Source organism: Anolis carolinensis, unplaced genomic scaffold (assembly GCF_035594765.1).
Source record: "Anolis carolinensis isolate JA03-04 unplaced genomic scaffold, rAnoCar3.1.pri scaffold_13, whole genome shotgun sequence".
NCBI lineage: Eukaryota > Metazoa > Chordata > Lepidosauria > Squamata > Dactyloidae > Anolis > Anolis carolinensis.
In genome coordinates, this window is record NW_026943824.1 from 3112709 (window position 1) to 3130869 (window position 18161).

Genomic DNA, 18161 nt, shown 5'->3' on the forward strand with positions numbered 1-18161 from the left:
ATCCTCAGAGGTTGTGAAGTATATCATATAGGGTTGTTGTAAGTTTTCCGGGCTGTCTGGCCATGTTCCAGAAGCAGTCTCTCCTGACGTTTCGCCCACATCTATGGCAGGCATCCTCAGGGGTCTTTGCAGAACAAGATTCATGATTTTTTAAAAATTTTAAGGTGAGAAAAACAAAACAAAACACAAGTCGCGTGTCACTTTGATCAGCCAACCAGCTGCTTTATTGAAAGCAAAGATGGCTACCATAGACTCCATGGTAACAATCAGGTTTAATTCCCTGAGAACATCGATCCAGGTTATTCTCCCACCCCAAACCTCTATTTCATGTTTATTTCAAAGACAGGATATAAACATTTTCTACATTTACGGAAGAAGACGAAAGAACGGAACAACACCCCAGATACTGGGACGTATAAATTAAGGGCGAGCGGAGATTACAAAATACTACTTCTATGACGTTCTTGGAACAGATTTTACAGAAGCGTGTGGGGTTTTTTCCCCCTTTTCTTTTCTGATCCACAGAAAAAATATATATATAAATGTTAATTTTTAAGTCAAACCATTGAAAAAGCTACATAGGCCTCTGCTTACACACAAAAAAGCACAGTAAATAATACTGCGGCAATAAGATATTTACAAACACTACCCAGTATGGGCCATTTCTTTTCTTATTTTCTCATTAGGAATGGAAACCTTGACTCAAGGCTCCATGCACGAAGCAAAATACAACATTGGGATTTAGGGGAAGGAAAAGGATGGAGAAGGAAGCGTATAGCTCTTCCGGATGATGGGATTGGGAGGGCAGCCTTTCAGGAGGAGGACACGTGGATAGTGGCATCGGTTGGGGTTTGGAGAGGAGGCTCCAGAGGGAACGACGGAACGGGAAATGGGTAGAGGGAACGGAGAGGATGCTCCAGAGGGAACGGGATATGGGCAGAGGGAATGACAGAGGTAACGGGATATGGCCAGAGGGAACGGCATGTGGGCAGAAGGAATGAAAAGGAGGCTCCAGAGGGAACGGAGAAGATATGACAGAGGGAACGGGATATGGCCAGAGGGAACGGAGAGGATGCTCCAGAGGGAACGATAAGAAGGAACGGGATATGGCCAGAGGGAACGGAGAGGATGCTCCAGAAGAAACGACAGTGGGAACGGGATATGGCCAGAGGGAACGGCAGAGGGAACGAGATATGAGCAGAGGGAACAGAGAGGATGCTCCAGAAGGAAAGACAGTGGGAACGGGATATGGCCAGAGGGAACGACAGAGGGAACGAGATATGAGCAGAGGGAACTGAGAGGATGCTCCAGAGAGAATGATATATGGGCAGAGGGAACGGCATATGCTGCATATACATGCTAACGCAGGCATGGGCAAACTTGGGTCCTCCAGGAAAATTGGACTTCCACCATTCCTAACAGCCTCAGCCCCCTTCCTTTCCCCCCCTCACCCGCTTAAGTGATCGGATACATATATAAGGAGGATGAAATAATCCATCTTCCTCTCTCCTGTGTGAGTATCTGCCTGCATTGTAGGTGATTATCTGATCCCTTAAGCGGCTGAGGGGGGAAAAGAAAGGGCCTGAGGCTGTTAGGAATGGTGGGAGTCCAAAACACCCGGAGGGCACAAGTTTGCCCATGCCTGTGCAAACGTATACAGGAATAAGTCCTTTCAGCAAGCTTATACAAGGCTGGATAGCTAACCTTTAAAAGCCAGGATCCAATAGGCCAGCTCTGAATGCAAAACTGATAAAAAGCAGCTCTCCGGAACTCAATATATACATATACATACACAAGGAGGAAACAATAAATGGATGCTATGAAGTGAGAAGAACTTGTTTTAAAAAATCACACTAAAAGTATAGTATGTAAACCTTCATTTCAAGACTTATCCGGAGCCTCACAAGCATAACAGGACAAGGACAAGGAAGGAAAGGTGGGTTTTTGGGCAGTCTCTCCTATTTTCTTCCTTTCAGACTTTGGGACGACAACTCGCATTATCTATCTGCAAGAAGCAGCATTAACAGGAAAGCTTAGCAAGGGAATATACGAGCTGGAAAGGACACAATTGTAGAAGGCTGTTTTGACCGGGACGTGGTTAACGTCTGCTCATTGACTACATTGTAATGATCCCGAACTCAATACAAAGTTGGCTTCGAGGACAAGGCATGCAGCTTTGAAAGAAACGCCTAATTTAGGCTAGACTGTGCCTTTTCTGTTCCTATTTCTAACCTAGCACTGGACATAAGGATTTCCTGGAGAGCAAAGGAAGTATTTCGGCAAGAGGAACAAACCGAAACCCCAAATTTGACTTTGTTGACACCGCAAAGATCTCCGAGGGATATAAGAAGCAATTGGTGATGTTTTTGGCCAAATTGATTCCCTCATTCCTTAGGATGCATTTTGGTCAAAAAGCATTCTTTGTGAGGATTGATGCTAAGGACAAGCTATAGCTTTTGTGCCATGTCTTCCCCACTCTTATAAATTCTTATAAACCAGCTGAACTCCTTTTGCCAAAAGTAAGTAATTCTACAGTTCAAAGACTTGGGAGCATTCTTTCCTATTTGTGTATACCCTGTCTCAACAAAAGGGTGTGTGTATATATATATATACATACATACAATAGGTATCCAAAAAATGTTCAGCACACTCAGCCTGCCTGGAGAGAGCAGAAGGAGGAAGACCGGGCCGCACAGCAGCCTATACAACACACACACTGTGAATGAACCACAGTAATTAAAGAGCCAAACGCTTCACAGCAAAGGGAGAAACAACGACACGAACACACGGGTCCACACGCGCTCTTCGGATACCGGGGAGACGCGGGACGAGGTTACGAAGGGGACGCCTTGTCTCTTAGTAAGCGACGTTCGAAGGGCACCAAGGAGTATCCGGATGCAACAGGCAGTGGATGGAGCGGAACCTGCAACAGAGAAAAGGAGGAGGAATATTCAGCACCAGCCTTGAGATTCAGTGAGTTTAATAACCACACGGAGGTAAATCCAATAGTGGAGCTAAGGATAATAATAATAATAATAATAATAATAATAATAATAATAATAATAATAATAATAATAATTGATTGAAGTCAAAAACCAGAAATTCCTCAAAGCACAACAGACAAAAAACCAGTACAAGAAAACCGCACTACAAACTAGCGCTGACAGCTGGCACAACAAAACATTGCATAGAAAGTTCCTTGACAAAATTGAAGGAAAAGCTGATAAGGAGAAGACCTGGCTCTGGCTCACGAATGGGACCCTGAAGAAGGAAGGAGACAGAAGGCCTGATCCTTGCAGCCCAGGAGCAAGACATCAGAACAAAGGCAATTCAGGCCAAGATCGAAAAATCAGCCGATGACCCAAAATGCACTCTGCAAGGAAACTGACGAAACCCTTGATCATATCCTCAGCTGCTGTAAGAAAATCGCACAGACAGACTACAAACAGAGGCACAACTATGTGGCCCAAATGATTCATTGGAACTTATGCCTCAAGTACCACCTCCCAGCAGCAAAGAACTGGTGGGATCACAAACCAGCAAAAGTATTGGAAAATGAGCACGCAAAGATACTGTGGGACTTCTGAATCCAGACTGACAAAGTTCTGGAACACAACACACCAGACATCACAGTTGTGGAAAGGAAAAAGGTTTGGATCATTGATGTCGCCATCCCAGGTGACAGTCGCATTGACAAAAAACAACAGGGAAAACTCAGCCGCTCTCAGGACCTCAAGATTGAACTTCAAAGACTCTGGCAGAAACCAGTGCAGGTGGTCCCGGTGGTGATAGGCACACTGGGTGCCGTGCCAAAAGATCTCAGCCAGCATTTGGAAACAATAGGCATTGACAAAATCACGATCTGCCAACTGCAAAAGGCCACCCTGCTGGGATCTGCGCGCATCATCTGAAAATACATCACACAGTCCTAGACACTTGGGAAGGGTTTGACTTGTGATTTTGTGATACAAAATCCAGCATATCTATCTTGTTTGCTGTGTCGTACAATAAAATAATAATAATAATAATAATAATAATAATAATACTTCACACAGTCCTAGACACTTGGGAAGTGTTCGACTTGTGATTTTGTGATACGAAATCCAGCATATCTATCTTGTTTGCTGTGTCTAATAATAATAATAATAATAATAATAATAATAATAATAATAATAATAATAATAATAATAAGTTTATTTGTATCCCGCCACCATCTCCCCGGAGGGGACTCGGGGCGGCTCACAGAAATATCAAATACAAAACAATAACAATATACAATACATCAATTAACAATAATATGCACCAATTGTAATATTCGCACATTAACCTAAAAGAATAAAAACACCCTTATTAAAAACATAGAATTTGAAAACTGTGGTCCACATCACCAACATTGCAAGAATTACTGGGACCATGATGACTGGCTGTTGAATGATCAGATCATTATCGTACTAAAAATATGCAACCAAATTAAATCAGCAGCAGCCTTACAATTATAACTTCTTCTTTTTTCCAGAGGAGCAGCTGGGACAAAGAGTTATCTACACCTAAAAGGCCTAGCAACATATGCATTGCAGCATAAACATGTGCGGACAAGAATATGGGGCCGCAGTGGCGCAACGGGTTCAATTGTTGAATCTGTTGACCTAAAGGTTGGCAGTTCAAAGCCGCGGGTTGGGGTGAGCTCCCGCTGTTAGATCTAGCTCCTGCCAACCTAGCAGTTCGAAAACATGCAAATGTGAGTAGATCAATAGGTATCGCTTTGGGCGGGAAGGTAATAAAGGCACCCATGCAAAGATGCTGGCAACTCAACCTAGAGTTGAGCACTATCTCCAGAAAGCCGGAGACGATTAAATACTTCGTTCTGAGTATTTAATGTCATTGTCATTCCACTGTATTAAAGGCATTGAATGTTTGCCTATTAGTATATGCTGTAATCTGCTCCGAGTCCCCTTGGGGAGACAGAGCGGAATATAAAGTGTATTATTATTATTATTTTATTATGACACAGCAAACAAGATAGATATGCTGGATTTTGTATTATTATTATTATTTTATTATGACACAGCAAAAAAGATAGATATGTTGGAATTCTTATTATTATTATTATTATTATTATTATTATTATTATTATTATGACACAGCAAACAAGATAGATAGGCTAATTTCGTATTATTATTATTATTTTATTATGACACAGCAAACAAGATAGATATGCTGGATTTCGTATTATTATTATTATTATTATTATTCTATTATGACACAGCAAACAAGATAGATATGCTGGATTTCATATTATTATTATGATTATTATTTTATTATGACACAGCAAACAAGATTGATATTCTGGATTTCGTATCACAAAATCACAAGTCGAACACTTCCCAAATGTCTAGGACTGTGTAAAGTGTTTGACTTGTGATTTTGTGATACGAAATCCAGCTTCTTCTTCTTCTTCTTCTTCTTATTATTATTATTATTATTATTATTATTATTATTATTTTATTATGACACAGCAAACAAAATTGATTTGCTGGATTTCGTATCACAAAATTACAAGTCGAACACTTCCCAAGTGTCTAGGACTGTGTTGTTGTTGTTGTTGTTGTTGTTGTTATTATTATTATTAGTTCTATTGAAAGAAAGGTAACCAGGCTGAGCCACAAGCCATCATCTACAAGTCTCCAGCAAGTTTGCCGTAAGGACAACTTCAATAACAACAACAACAACATAGAACATGGCCGGAAAACTCAAGTGAATCCGCCATGAAAGCCTTCAACAACGCACAGCAATAATTTTAGCTCTAGTTCCTTTACTTGAGGAGGACTTTGCGTAGTTTTGTCCTATTCTTGTTTACAGAGCAGTTAAGCACTCACCTGGACGGATCTTCATCCACCGAGAAAGCCCCTTTCATATGGATCGAATTCCTTTTGTTTTCAAACATCCCGTAACTCAAAGTCACCTGCAGGGAGGGGAAAATCAGTATTTAGGATATGAGAATTAAGCTCCAAACTCTTCACAATCCCTCCAGTTAATAAAGCATCATTTAGTCCAGCAACCGTGGGAGAGATGGACCAATTTCCCACCCAACAAACCGAGACGTCTCCACTTTCTTCTCAAAACGATAACAGGGACATATATCCATATCCTTCTCTCCATTCCGCACTGCTTTTTCCAGACATAGGAAGATGACGTAAAGGTTGCTTGAAGCTACCTGTTTGTGGATCTCCGACTTGGGCACTTGATGGAGGTTCTCTAGGTGAGAATGGAAGAGGTTGCTTCGGATCAGCTTCACCCCCAGAACGGATTCGATGATGTACCCGATGGTGCAGTCGTCGGGGAGCCGGATCTTCTCCGCCGTGCTCATGAAATGCCCACCGCTGTAGAGCGATTACAGGAGATTTCAAACAGGTGAGGAAGCAGAACTTGGATTTGCATCATTTCAAGAAGGCATACAATTCAAAGTTGCTTGATTTAAGTTGCTATATACGTGAGAATACTCTTCCAATGTTTACTATGCTCCTTTCCCCTGACTACCATGAATCTCTTACTCTTCTACTCATGTTGGTTGCATCCATAGTTAAGGATTACTAAAGGTAAAAATAAAAGTTTTCCTCTGATATTAAGTCTAGTTGCGTCCGACTCTGAACGTTGGTGCTCATCTCCATTTCTAAGCTGAAGAGCCGGCGTTGTCCGTAGACACCTCCAAGGTCATGTGGCCATAGGCATGACTGCATGGAGTGCCATTACCTTCCCACCAGAGCGGTACCTATTGATATACTCACATTCTGGGGGTTGGTGCTCATCTCCATTTCTAAGCCAAAGAGCCGGCATTGTCCATAGACACCTCCTAGGTCATGTGGCTGGCATGACTGCATGGAGTGCCATTACCTTCCCACCAGAGCAGTACCTATTGATCTACTCACATTCTGGGGGTTGGTGCTCATCTCCATTTCTAAGCCAAAGAGCCGGCATTGTCCATAGACACCTCCAAGGTCATGTGGCCACTGGCATGACTGCATGGAACACCGGTGTGGTACCTATTGATCTACTCACATTGGCATGTTTTCGAATTGCTAAGTTGGCAGAAGCTGGGGCTAACAGTGGGAGCTCACCCTGCTCCCCGGATTTGAACTGCCAACCTTTCAGTCAGCAAGTTCAGGAGCTCAGCCATTTAATCTGCTGTGCCACTGGGCTCCTAAGGATTACTATTACGTTGATTTTAACCACAGTTAAATGAATGAACCCAACTTCAAAGCACGGTTCCAAGAGATGCAGGAACACACAGCAATCCGACCCATTCCTAATAGCTAAACACTAGTTGAGACAACATTATCATTCCAGCAAAACGACAATAGTTTTCTTCTTATTTATGTAAAATCCCGCTACTTCGCCAGAGTCTTCTATTTTCTTTATCCATTGATCTATCTGGTGTTTAGGGTCCTCGATCAAACATATGATATCATCGGCAAAAACCTTGATTTTAAATTCATGTTTTCCTACCTTTGTACCTTTAAGTTTTTTATCGATCCTTATATTTTGTAAAAGTATTTCTAATGCAAATATGAAAACCAAGTAAGCCCAGATATGGACAAAGCACAGATCTTCAGGTGGCCTATGACTACACTACCCATTAACCCTAAACAGCATGGGGAATGTAGTCCTAAAACTCTCTAAAGAAGGATGCGTTGCCCATTTTTTGCCTTATTTGTTGCCTTACCTGGCCCAGGGACTCATCTTCAGCGCCAGTCCACGGCTGATGCAGAAACCAGCACCACCAGTAGCGAACCAGAAGTGTACAGGATGCTGTAGGGAGAGGGACATAGACAAGAATCAAAGCCAATTCCGAGTGTTTCTCTTTTTACACATTGAGCTCTCTCCAAAGGTCTGTTGACTCACCACTTTGTTCTCGCTGATCCTCTCTGTCGCCTGGATGGGCCTGTCCAGGCTGGGTTTCCCAATGTAGACGTCCTGTGTGTGCGGGTAACTGGAGAGCAGTTTGATCAGCATCCCTACGTTGACGTAGTTGTCGTCGTCCACATGGCAAAACCACCTAATGCAGCAACGACAACAAGAAGAAGAAGCTAAGTTGCGGTTGCGGTTGCTATTATCATTATTTATCTCCCACCGTTCTCCCTGTAGGTAGGGACTCAAGGCAACTAACAACCATACAAATCTAATAACAATTTGAAACAATGCAAAAAAAAATCAACAATTAAATATCAATCCATGGATATAAAGTCACAACGCAGTAAATACAATTAATGTTACAGAATCCTAGAGTTGGAAGAGAACCCAAGGGACATCCAGTCCAATCCTCTTCCAGGCAGGAAGACACAATTAAAGCCCTCCCGACAGATGGCCACTCTGGGGGTTGGTGCTCATCTACATTTCTAAGCCAAAGAGCCGGCATTGTCCATAGACACCTCCAAGGCCATGTGGCCATTGGCATGACTGCATGGAGCGCTGTTACCTTCCCGCCGGAGCCGTACCTATTGATCTACTCACATTGGTATGTTTTCGAACTGGTGTTGGCAGGAGCTGGGGCTAACAGCGGGAGCTCGCCCCGCTCCTGGGATTTGAACCTGGGATCTTTTGGTCCACAAGTTCAGCAGCTCAGCACTTTAACACACTGTGCTACCAGGGGCCTTGGATATAAAGTTACAACACTGTAAATACAATTAAAGTTATATTTTAAACTCCCATCCATAGAATCCTAGAATTGGAAGAGAACCCAAGGGACATCCAGTCCAACCCTCTTCCAGGCAGGAAGACACAATTAAAGCCCTCCCAACAGATAGCCACTCTGGGAGTTGGTGCTCATCTCCATTTCTAAGCCGAAGAGTCGGCGTTGTCCATAGACACCTCCAAGGACATGTGGCCACTGGCATGACCGCATGGAGCGCAGGTTAATCCTATTTTCAACTCAGGTTTGGAAAAAAAGAATTCGGGAGAGCCGCAAATAAAGAATATAATAAAATCTAATTTCCCACCCCAGACCTTCCCCTGCCTTACTTTCTTCCTGATTCGATGAATTTGTCGTATTCCACCGCCATCTTGCAGGACAGGGCTTGGCGGCTGTGAGCGGCTGAGCAGTTTGTGTTAATGACGTTTCCTGTGGCGGAGAAAGAAGGAATAGTCTTAACCTTCAATGTTTCTCAGTGTCTTCATTTTTGGGCCAATTCCGGGGATTATTTGGGGTGCTGATTCGGAAAATTGCATTGGATAGACCAATTCAGCTCTAGATGATTAAATATAGTTTTCTGTGGGTGAGCGATGGCTACTATTGGATGGCATATGTTCTATATCGGAAACTAGAGCTGATGTAGTCTAGTCAATACAATTTTCTGAATCAACACCCCAAATAACCAAACTGAATCTAAAGTTGACCAAAAACTGATTTGTAAGCCTTTTGGTACTAATGTTGGAGAGTGGTCCCTGGTCAAAATAAAAGCTTGGGAACCACTGGTCTAGAAAGTCGTATTTTCCTATGATGTGTCAGAAATATATTGTTCTCTCGACTTCTTTGGAAGATTTGTGTTTGATTTGCTCCAGGACCCAATGATTACTCTTTTTTAAAAAAATAATTTTTATTATGTTATAAGTAATGTTACAGTGAAAGCTAGGAAAACATAATAAGTATAGGATAGTGAGGGAAAAGTGCCGGAGAGTAAACAAAAAAAAAAAAGAAGAACAAAAGAGAAGATAAAATAAATAAATAAATAAATAAATAAAAATATAGAGGGACTTCCCATTGTCCTCTTAGGGAAGTATTTTGTGGATTCGTCCTTGTCCTTTGTGTTTCCCAGTTTTCCTTCTTTAGATTTTAGTGTTTTCAAACGTCGGATAAGTCTATTATAAGAGTGTTTCCTCCGTTTTGAATAAAAGCGTTGAAACCAGACCAATCTGTTTTATCCTTGATGTCTCTTAGTTTCTGCGTTAAACTGTCCATTTGTATTAAATCAAACAATTTTATAGTCCAGTCTTCGATAGTAGGTATATATTTTTTTACTTCCAAACTTTAGCTAGAACAAGTCTTGCGGCTGTCGCTATAAGGAAGAGCATTTTATCCTGATTTTTATTCAGTTTCACATTTGTAATGCCTAACAAGTACATTTCAGGTAATTTCAGTAAATTTCAGTAAATTTCATAGGGAAATTTACTTTTGAAAATTTTTTGTATTGCTTTGTGTATGTTGTTCCAGAATTCTTTAACTTTTTTACGTTTCCACCACTGGTGGAAAAAGGTACCTATTTCTGTTGGGAATCATCCTGGACTACTCAAGTCTAGATGTAGTTAGAAGGATGATAGAGTTAGATTGAGGGAATCCTTTCCCCATTTCCAAAGCATGCCTAGATAGGCTTTACTGTGTTTCACTCTGTCCTGTATACGTCACATCCTTTACTTTGAAATTGGTATAAATGTGAATCTCCAGGGACACTAACTTCTCATTGGTCAGAATGTCTTTTATGGCCCCAATAGACTGGACCATGAGGTTGGAATCATTTTGGTTCTCTCTTCTCTCTTTGTTCTTCAAGCTAACAAGAAGCATCTCGCCATCTCTCCTGGCAAGATGTAACTATTTAGATGTTTGTTATTTTTCCTTAGAAGCCAGTCTAGAGTAGACTAGACAGCTCCCAAGCCTTTCTATCTACAATGGAGTTCTTTTTACCTGAATAAATACTTTTTTTGAACTTTTACTGAGACTCTGCAGTCCATTGCAATCCTAAATGATCAAAGGCTTCTCTTGCTCACCCCGTGTAAGTAACTGTTGCATTTAAAAGCTTTGCTTTTGCTACTCTGCTGATTTTGGTGGAATCTCCCCAGAGAGGGTTAATTGAGTCTAACCGCTCAGAGATTACCACAACAATTTCTTTATTACATTTCCAACATTTATTGGAGCTGTTTTTGTTAAATTTAGCTAATTTAGCTGGTGTGTACTACCATCTAAAAAACATCTTGTACCAGTTTTCCAGGATCTCTATTGATGTATGATTAGTCTTTTTTAATGGTATCCACAGAACCATATTTGTGGACCTTTGTACTGATTCTCTTTCTTAAGTGGCTCTGGAAGGAGAGACTGCATGTGTCTCCAGACTGTTAGGCGCAAGAGATCTGCCTTTGTTTCCAAGCCAAGCTCAGCGAGTGTTAACTCAGGAAAAGTAAGGGGGGCTTAGCATGCAAACTGGACCTTTTATTGGGGGCCAAGCTAGGAAAAACCCTTGTCCTCCTGTTCAGACTGCATTTTCCCATCAGCTGCCACCTGTTACTCTCTGGGGCGTCAATGCCATCAATGCCAGGCCTGAATAGAAGGCATTAGCATGAGAAGAATAGCGGGGTCTCGCCCCAGTCTCAATAGAGGGAAGGGCTGCTCAATAAACACTAACTCAGTAAATCCCCTGCATTAAAAAAGTTAATTGGCACATTCCCTGGGAACTCCAGCACCAGGCCAACCGGCCTCCAAAGTGAAGGCCATTTATCCGAAAATGTCCTTGGTCCTCTCACCTGTCCTTTTCTTCAGCTCCTCGTCCTCTCCGTCCGTGAAGATAAATGTCTAAAACAAACAAAGAAGAGGAAAATAACATCAGGAGGCATGTTAACAACAAGTGCTGTATGTTCTCAAGTCACTTCTAACACGATTTAAAAAATTATGGTGCAGTAGTTAAGTGCTGGAATGGGACACTGGCAGACCCATTGACATCCCATCCAAGCATGAAAAATCCACTGTATGGCCTTAGGCAAACCACACTCTCTCGGCCACATTCTGAACAAATCCCTCAACTTGTGAAAAGCCAACTGGCCCATTTTGGCACCAAGTTCAAACTTAAGAGGGTTGAATTAAAAGTAATGCCTCCACCTTCGTTACTTGGGTTTGGATGGGAATATTTTAATAAATCAAACGCAGAAATAATCCTTAGAATGTGCTCTTTAATTACCACTATTCACTTTTCCACATAATCGCCAGACAACTGGATACATTTCTGCCAACGATGAACAAGTTTTCTGAAGCCATCACGGAAGAAGTCGACACTCTGTTTCCGCAACCGGCGTCTCACAGGACCCATCGGGCACAGATCTTCCGATAGCCAAGCAAAGCAATAATGTGACCCACACATTCTTGTGAAATGCTGATTATGCTTGAAATTCTTCTGCTGTCAAGAATTCAATGACTGCACATTGCTTAAGTCGCATTGACCAACTGTCTGCGCAGGGTTCCATACTTTGCACTTTAACAACACAACCGTTCAATGCTAAGGCTTCCCCATCTGTGCAGGGTTCCATACTTCGTGCTTTAACAACACAACTGTTCAATGCTAAAGCTTCCCCGTCTGCGCAGGGTTCCGTACTTTGCACTTTAACAACACAACCGTCCAATGCTAAGGCTTCCCCATCTGCGCAGGGTTCCGTACATCGCACTTTAACAATACAACCATTCAATGCTAAGGCTTCCCCGTCTGCGCAGGGTTCCCTACTTCGCACTTTAACAATACAACCGTCCAATGCTAAGGCTTCCCCGTCTGCGCAGGGTTCCATATTTCATATTTTAACAACACAACCTTTCAATGCTAAGACTTCCCCGTCTGCACAGGGTTCCATACTTTGCACTTTAACAACACAACCGTTCAATGCTAAGGCTTCCCCGTCTGCGCAGGGTTCCATGCTTCACACTTTAACAATACAACCGTTCAATGCTAAGGCTTCCCCGTCTGCGCAGGGTTCCCTACTTCGCACTTTAACAATACAACCGTTCAATGCTAAGGCTTCCCCGTCTGCGCAGGGTTCCATATTTCATATTTTAACAACACAACCGTTCAATGCTAAGGCTTCCCCGTCTGCACAGAGTTCCATACTTCAGTTACAATTTGTAAACATTATGAATCAGTGAGGTCTTCTTCTTCGGGCACCTCCCTGTGCCCAAGGCCATGGGCAGTGGCTAAGCTTGCCATTGCGTGTGGCACTTGATCCCCGGCGCGAGCCAGGCCTGCCCCCCGGTAGCCGAGGCGCCTGCTTCAACCTGCTCGCTGCGTATGTTCCAGCAAAAACAACAACAACACAACCCTCCCGCCTGTCGGTGATTCAGCTCCAACTGTTGCCTGAACCTGCGCCAAGAGAGCAAGCAAGCAAGCCCGGCCCCACCTCCGTGTCCCTGCCACCTGCCTGGCCGCACTTTCTTATTTACATAGGTAATTCCTGGCATCTGCTGCTTTTCTCTTTTATACTCTCTGTCTCTCTTTCTCCTTCACTGCAGCTGAGGTTGAGAAGGGGCTCAAATTGAAAACCCAGTCAACAAAGGCAGGAATTGGAAGGGGGAAAGGTTAGGTTGGGCTCTGGAACGGCAGCTGAACTAAACTTTCCTTTAAAAAGCAAAGGTTGGAGGGGAAGCCGAGTGCCATTTGAACTGGTAATCTCTAAGCCCCCCTCCCTGTCTCCTCTCGGCAAGGCCTTTTCCCCCTTAAAAGGGGGCAGGGAAAGCAAGCAAGGAGAGCAAGGGGGGCTCTAACAATAGATCCCAGCCGCCAACTTAATGCAAGAGAGAGAAAGGGAGAGCAACCGAAATTGTGTTTGCTCTCTATTAGCATACAGCTGGGCTGGTTAACTGGGCGGAACAGGGAGGGGAAGATCTATAAAACAACTTGGAGGAGAAGTGTCGGGAGCCCAACCCTTCTTTGGTAGGACAGTCCCAATAAATACTCGGTTGTCCCAGATTTTTGGCTGCTTATATGGCCCAGTTTCAGTCAGCCAGTCACTCAGTAGCCTTTATTTTGGCCTCAAGCAGACAAGAGTTCTTTTTCCCACCTTTGCTTGAGGCAAGTGTGAATATTGCAATTGGCCACGTTAGCATTGAGCAGCCTTTCAGCTTCAAGGTCTGGCTGCTTCCTGCCCGAGGGAATCCTTTATCGGGAGGTATAACATCTGCAAGGCCGTTAAATGCTAATCAGCATGACCAATCGCAACATTCACACGTGCCTCAAACGGACAAGACTTCTTTCTTTCTCCCACCCTGGATATTATTCCACAGATATATAAACCCCGGAGCCTCCAGTGGCTCAGTGTGTTAAAGCGCTGAGCTGCTGAACTTGCAGTCCGAAAGGTCGCAGGTTCAAATCCAGGGAGCGGAGTGAGCGCCCGCTGTTAGCTCCAGCTCCTGCCAACTTAGCAGTTCGAAAACATGCAAATGTGAGTAGATCAATAGATCCTGCTCTGGCGGGAAGGTAACGGCGTTCCATGCAGTCATGCCTATGGCCACATGACCTTGGAGGTGTCTATGGACAACGCCGGCTCTTCGGCTTAGAAATGGAGATGAGCACCAATCCCCAGAGTCAGACACGACTGGACTTAACGTCAGGGGAAACCTTTACCTTTATATAAACCCCACTTGCCTAGTTTCCAACAGACCTCACAACCTCTGAGGATGCCTGCCATAAATGTAGGCAAAACGCCAGGAGAGAATGCTTCTGGAACATGGCCATATAGTCCGGAAAACTCACAGCAACCCAATGATTCTGGCTATGAAAGCCTTTGACAACACAATGTGCAATGTTGAAGCCAGATGCATTTGTCCGCCATGCAATGCCAACACAGAGCGGCCAGGATAGGAAAGAGAAGCAGTGGAGAAGAGAGAACAGAATCTGCTTGCATTTCATACTTTTCTCCCTTGAAAATGGAAAAATATTTACCCAATTAGATCAGGACGCTGCCTCTAACAACTGCGCCCAGAAATAGCCTTTTAGCTAATCCTTTCGCTGCTATAAATAGACCAAAGTAGATTATTTTTATTGTTTTGTTTACGACTGGGCTGCATCGGAAGGGCTTGTCCTCAAGACTGGATTTGCACCCCGAGAAAAAATTGCCGCTTCCTTGGAAAGTAGGCAGATCTTTCCCACCGGAAGAGACTCCGCAGTGCTTTGGTCGCCAAGAACACTCAATGGAAACTCAAACTTTTCTCCTTCTTTCTTTCATGCTTCAGTCACACTCATGCTTTGATCCATGAAGTTTTGCTTTGGCTAGCCAAGCCTCTTTTCGGAACTCCGTGTGCTTATACACAGAGACAGGAAGAAGATGGAAAACCCTGAAGGCAAACAGACCCAAGTCGGAGCGTATGTGTCCATAAGAGATAGCCAAGGATCATTTCTTTTCTAGGTCTTGGAGAAGGAGATGAAATAAAAAGCCTATTTGGACTACAATGCCCATAATGTTGACAGCATGGAGGGAATTGCTGAATAAGAGTTAGTAATGTATATCCTGGTTAGAACTTGATGCTTCTCCAAAGTTCAGATTATAAATACTGTATATACTCGAGTATAAGCCTCGTTTTTTGGCTCTTTTTGAAGATTGAAAAAGCCCCCCTCGGCTTATACCCAGGTGAGGGTCCTGGTTGGCTTATATTTGGGTCAGCTTATACTCGAGAATATATGGTACGTTTATTATTTTTCTCTATTATTATTATTGGTATTATTACATTTATTATTTTTCTCTATTATTATTGATATTATTACATTTATTATTTTTCTCTATCATTGTTGCTACTATTACATTTATTTTACTCTATTTTTATTATTATTAATAATAATACATTTATTATTTCACTCTGATCTTATTATTATTAGTGCATTTATTATTTTACTCTCTGTATTCTTTTCCTGTATTTATTATTATTATTATTATTATTATTATTATTATTATATATTATTTTAGTCCATTATTATTAAAAGGATATATAAGCACATTTACATTGAAGAAGATGAGAATAATGATTTAATCAGAGTCGGACAGTCTTATCTTAAATTTGAGCTTTATGTAAATATTCAAAAACATTTAACCTACTGATGCCTCAATTAATGTCATTTTATTGGTATAGTAGAGTCTCACTTATCCAACACTCGCTTATCCAACGTTCTGGATTATCCAATGCATTTTTGTAGTCAATGTTTTCAATACATCATGATATTTTGGTGCTAAATTCGTAAATACAGTAATTACTACATAGCATCACTGCATATTGAACTACTTTTTCTGCCAAATTTGTTGTATAACCTGATGTTTTGGTGCTTAATTTGTAAAATCATTACCTAATTTGATGTTTAATAGGCTTTTCCTTAATGTCTCCTTATTATCCAACATATTCGCTTATCCAACAGTCTGCCGGCCCGTTTATGTTGGATAAGTGAGACTCTACTGTATTATTTTCCTGTATTTATCATTATTATTATTACTATTACATGTATTATTTTACTCTATTATTATTAAAAGGATACATAAGCACATTTACATTGAAGAAGATGAGAATAATGATTGGATCAGAGTTGGACAGTCTTATCTTAAATTTGAGCTTGATGTAAATATTCAAAAACATTTAACCTACTGATGCCTCAATTAATGTCATTTTATTGGTACAGTAGAGTCTCGCTTATCCAACGTTCTGGATTACCCAAGCCATTTTTGTAGTCAATGTTTTCAATACATCATGATATTTTGGTGCTAAATTCGTAAATACAGTAATTACTACATAGCATCACTGCGTATTAAATTTGAGCTGTACGTAAATACTCAAAAACATTTCACCTACTGATGCCTCAATTAATATAATTTTATTGGTATCTATTTTTATTTCTGAAATTCACCACCCTCGGCTTATACTGGAGTCAATGTTTTCCCAGTTTTTTTTGGTGGTAAAATTAGGTGCCTCGGCTTATATTCGGGTCGGCTTATACTCGAGTATATACGGTACTTCCTTTTAGCTACAAGGTGGGATTTTAAGACCCTTAGGACGAAAGAGTATTTTCCCCAAAGGTCTGGCAGTGCTTGTAGTTATATTATTGTGGCAAAAGGCTCTCCATATATGCTCAGCCAAGTCCTGAGGATCAAATGATGTGTGGTTTGGTCATGCAGCTTCAACTTAAGATTCCAGCTCATGGTAACCTTTAGGCTAACTTACTATGGGACTTTCCTTGGCAAGTTTTGTTCAGAGGGAGGCTGAGGAGAGCATGACTCGCCTACGGGCACCCAATGAGTTTCCATATCCAGAAATCAACATTCAGACTGCAGTGCCTCTCCAACGTTTGCAATACATTCGGGTCTTTCCCACTTCTTTCGTACCGTTTGTATGCAAAGCATGTGCCCTGGCTACCAGGCCAAACTGCAGCTTTGTGGAGGGGGAAAAAGCTATTATTTTCTTCTCGCCAAGTAAGCTTTTAGATTGAAGAGTGGTTTTTTTTACCCTTTTCCTCCTTAAGCTTACTCAGTGGCCTGCATTGTCTGAAGACTTTGGCCTGGGGACACACAGGAAACTTCATTGTTTCTGAAGGCTGCGATTTAAAGAAACACAGGATGCCCAAAGCCTCGGCTAACAATAGCAGACACCCACCAGAAGAAAGCCCTGGACAATGAAGTCCTACCTTTTTTGGAATGGACATCCCTATGGGGCAGGCAGACATATATATATATACACACACACACACACACACACACACACATATATATATCTATATGTATAAAAGGGTAATGAAATTTCGGCCTAGGACAAAACAACAAAACTACACATCCCAAAAACACTAAACTTGGCAGCACAACCCCTCATCCATGCCTCTACGTTCATACAACAAAAAGAAAAGAAAAATAAAGTCCTAATTAGAGGGAGAGGGATAATTGTTTTTATCCAATTGCTGCCAGTTAGAAGACTAAGCTCCGCCCACTTGGTCTCCTAGCAACCCACTCAGCCCAGGGGACAGGCAGACTTAGGCCTCACTTAGGCCTCTTCCACACTGCCTATAAAATACAGATTATCTGATTTTAACTGGATTATATGGCAGTGTAGACTCGAGGCCCTTCCACACAGCTATATAACCCATTTATAATCTTATTATATATTATATAATATATAATATAATATAATATAATATAATATCTGATTTTAACTGGATTATATGGCAGTGTAGACTCGAGGCCCTTCCACACAGCTATATAACCCATTTATAATCTTATTATATATTATATATAATATAATATAATATAATATAATATAATATATTATCTGATTTTAACTGGATTATATGGCAGTGTAGACTCGAGGCCCTTCCACACAGCTATATATCCCATTTATAATGGACTTAATGTCAGGGGAAAACCTTTACCCTTTACCTTAACTACCTCAATACTTTATT

The 18161-nt window shown here is 41.8% G+C and overlaps 1 protein-coding gene across 1 annotated transcript in view; it reads right to left on the reverse strand.

The window, feature by feature from the left end:
- Positions 1–197: 197 nt before the first annotated feature.
- The window catches only part of lfng (LFNG O-fucosylpeptide 3-beta-N-acetylglucosaminyltransferase), a 43131-nt gene continuing 25167 nt past the window's right edge, over positions 198–18161 (reverse strand). The window contains exons 2-8 of the mRNA XM_003226046.3: positions 11506–11554; positions 9016–9115; positions 7900–8053; positions 7721–7806; positions 6215–6380; positions 5877–5962; positions 198–2923 (exon numbers count right to left, since the gene is read on the reverse strand). Coding sequence (XP_003226094.1) covers positions 2857–2923; positions 5877–5962; positions 6215–6380; positions 7721–7806; positions 7900–8053; positions 9016–9115; positions 11506–11554 — 708 coding nt within the window. The 3' untranslated portion in view covers positions 198–2856. The remainder of the gene's footprint in view (positions 2924–5876; positions 5963–6214; positions 6381–7720; positions 7807–7899; positions 8054–9015; positions 9116–11505; positions 11555–18161) is intronic.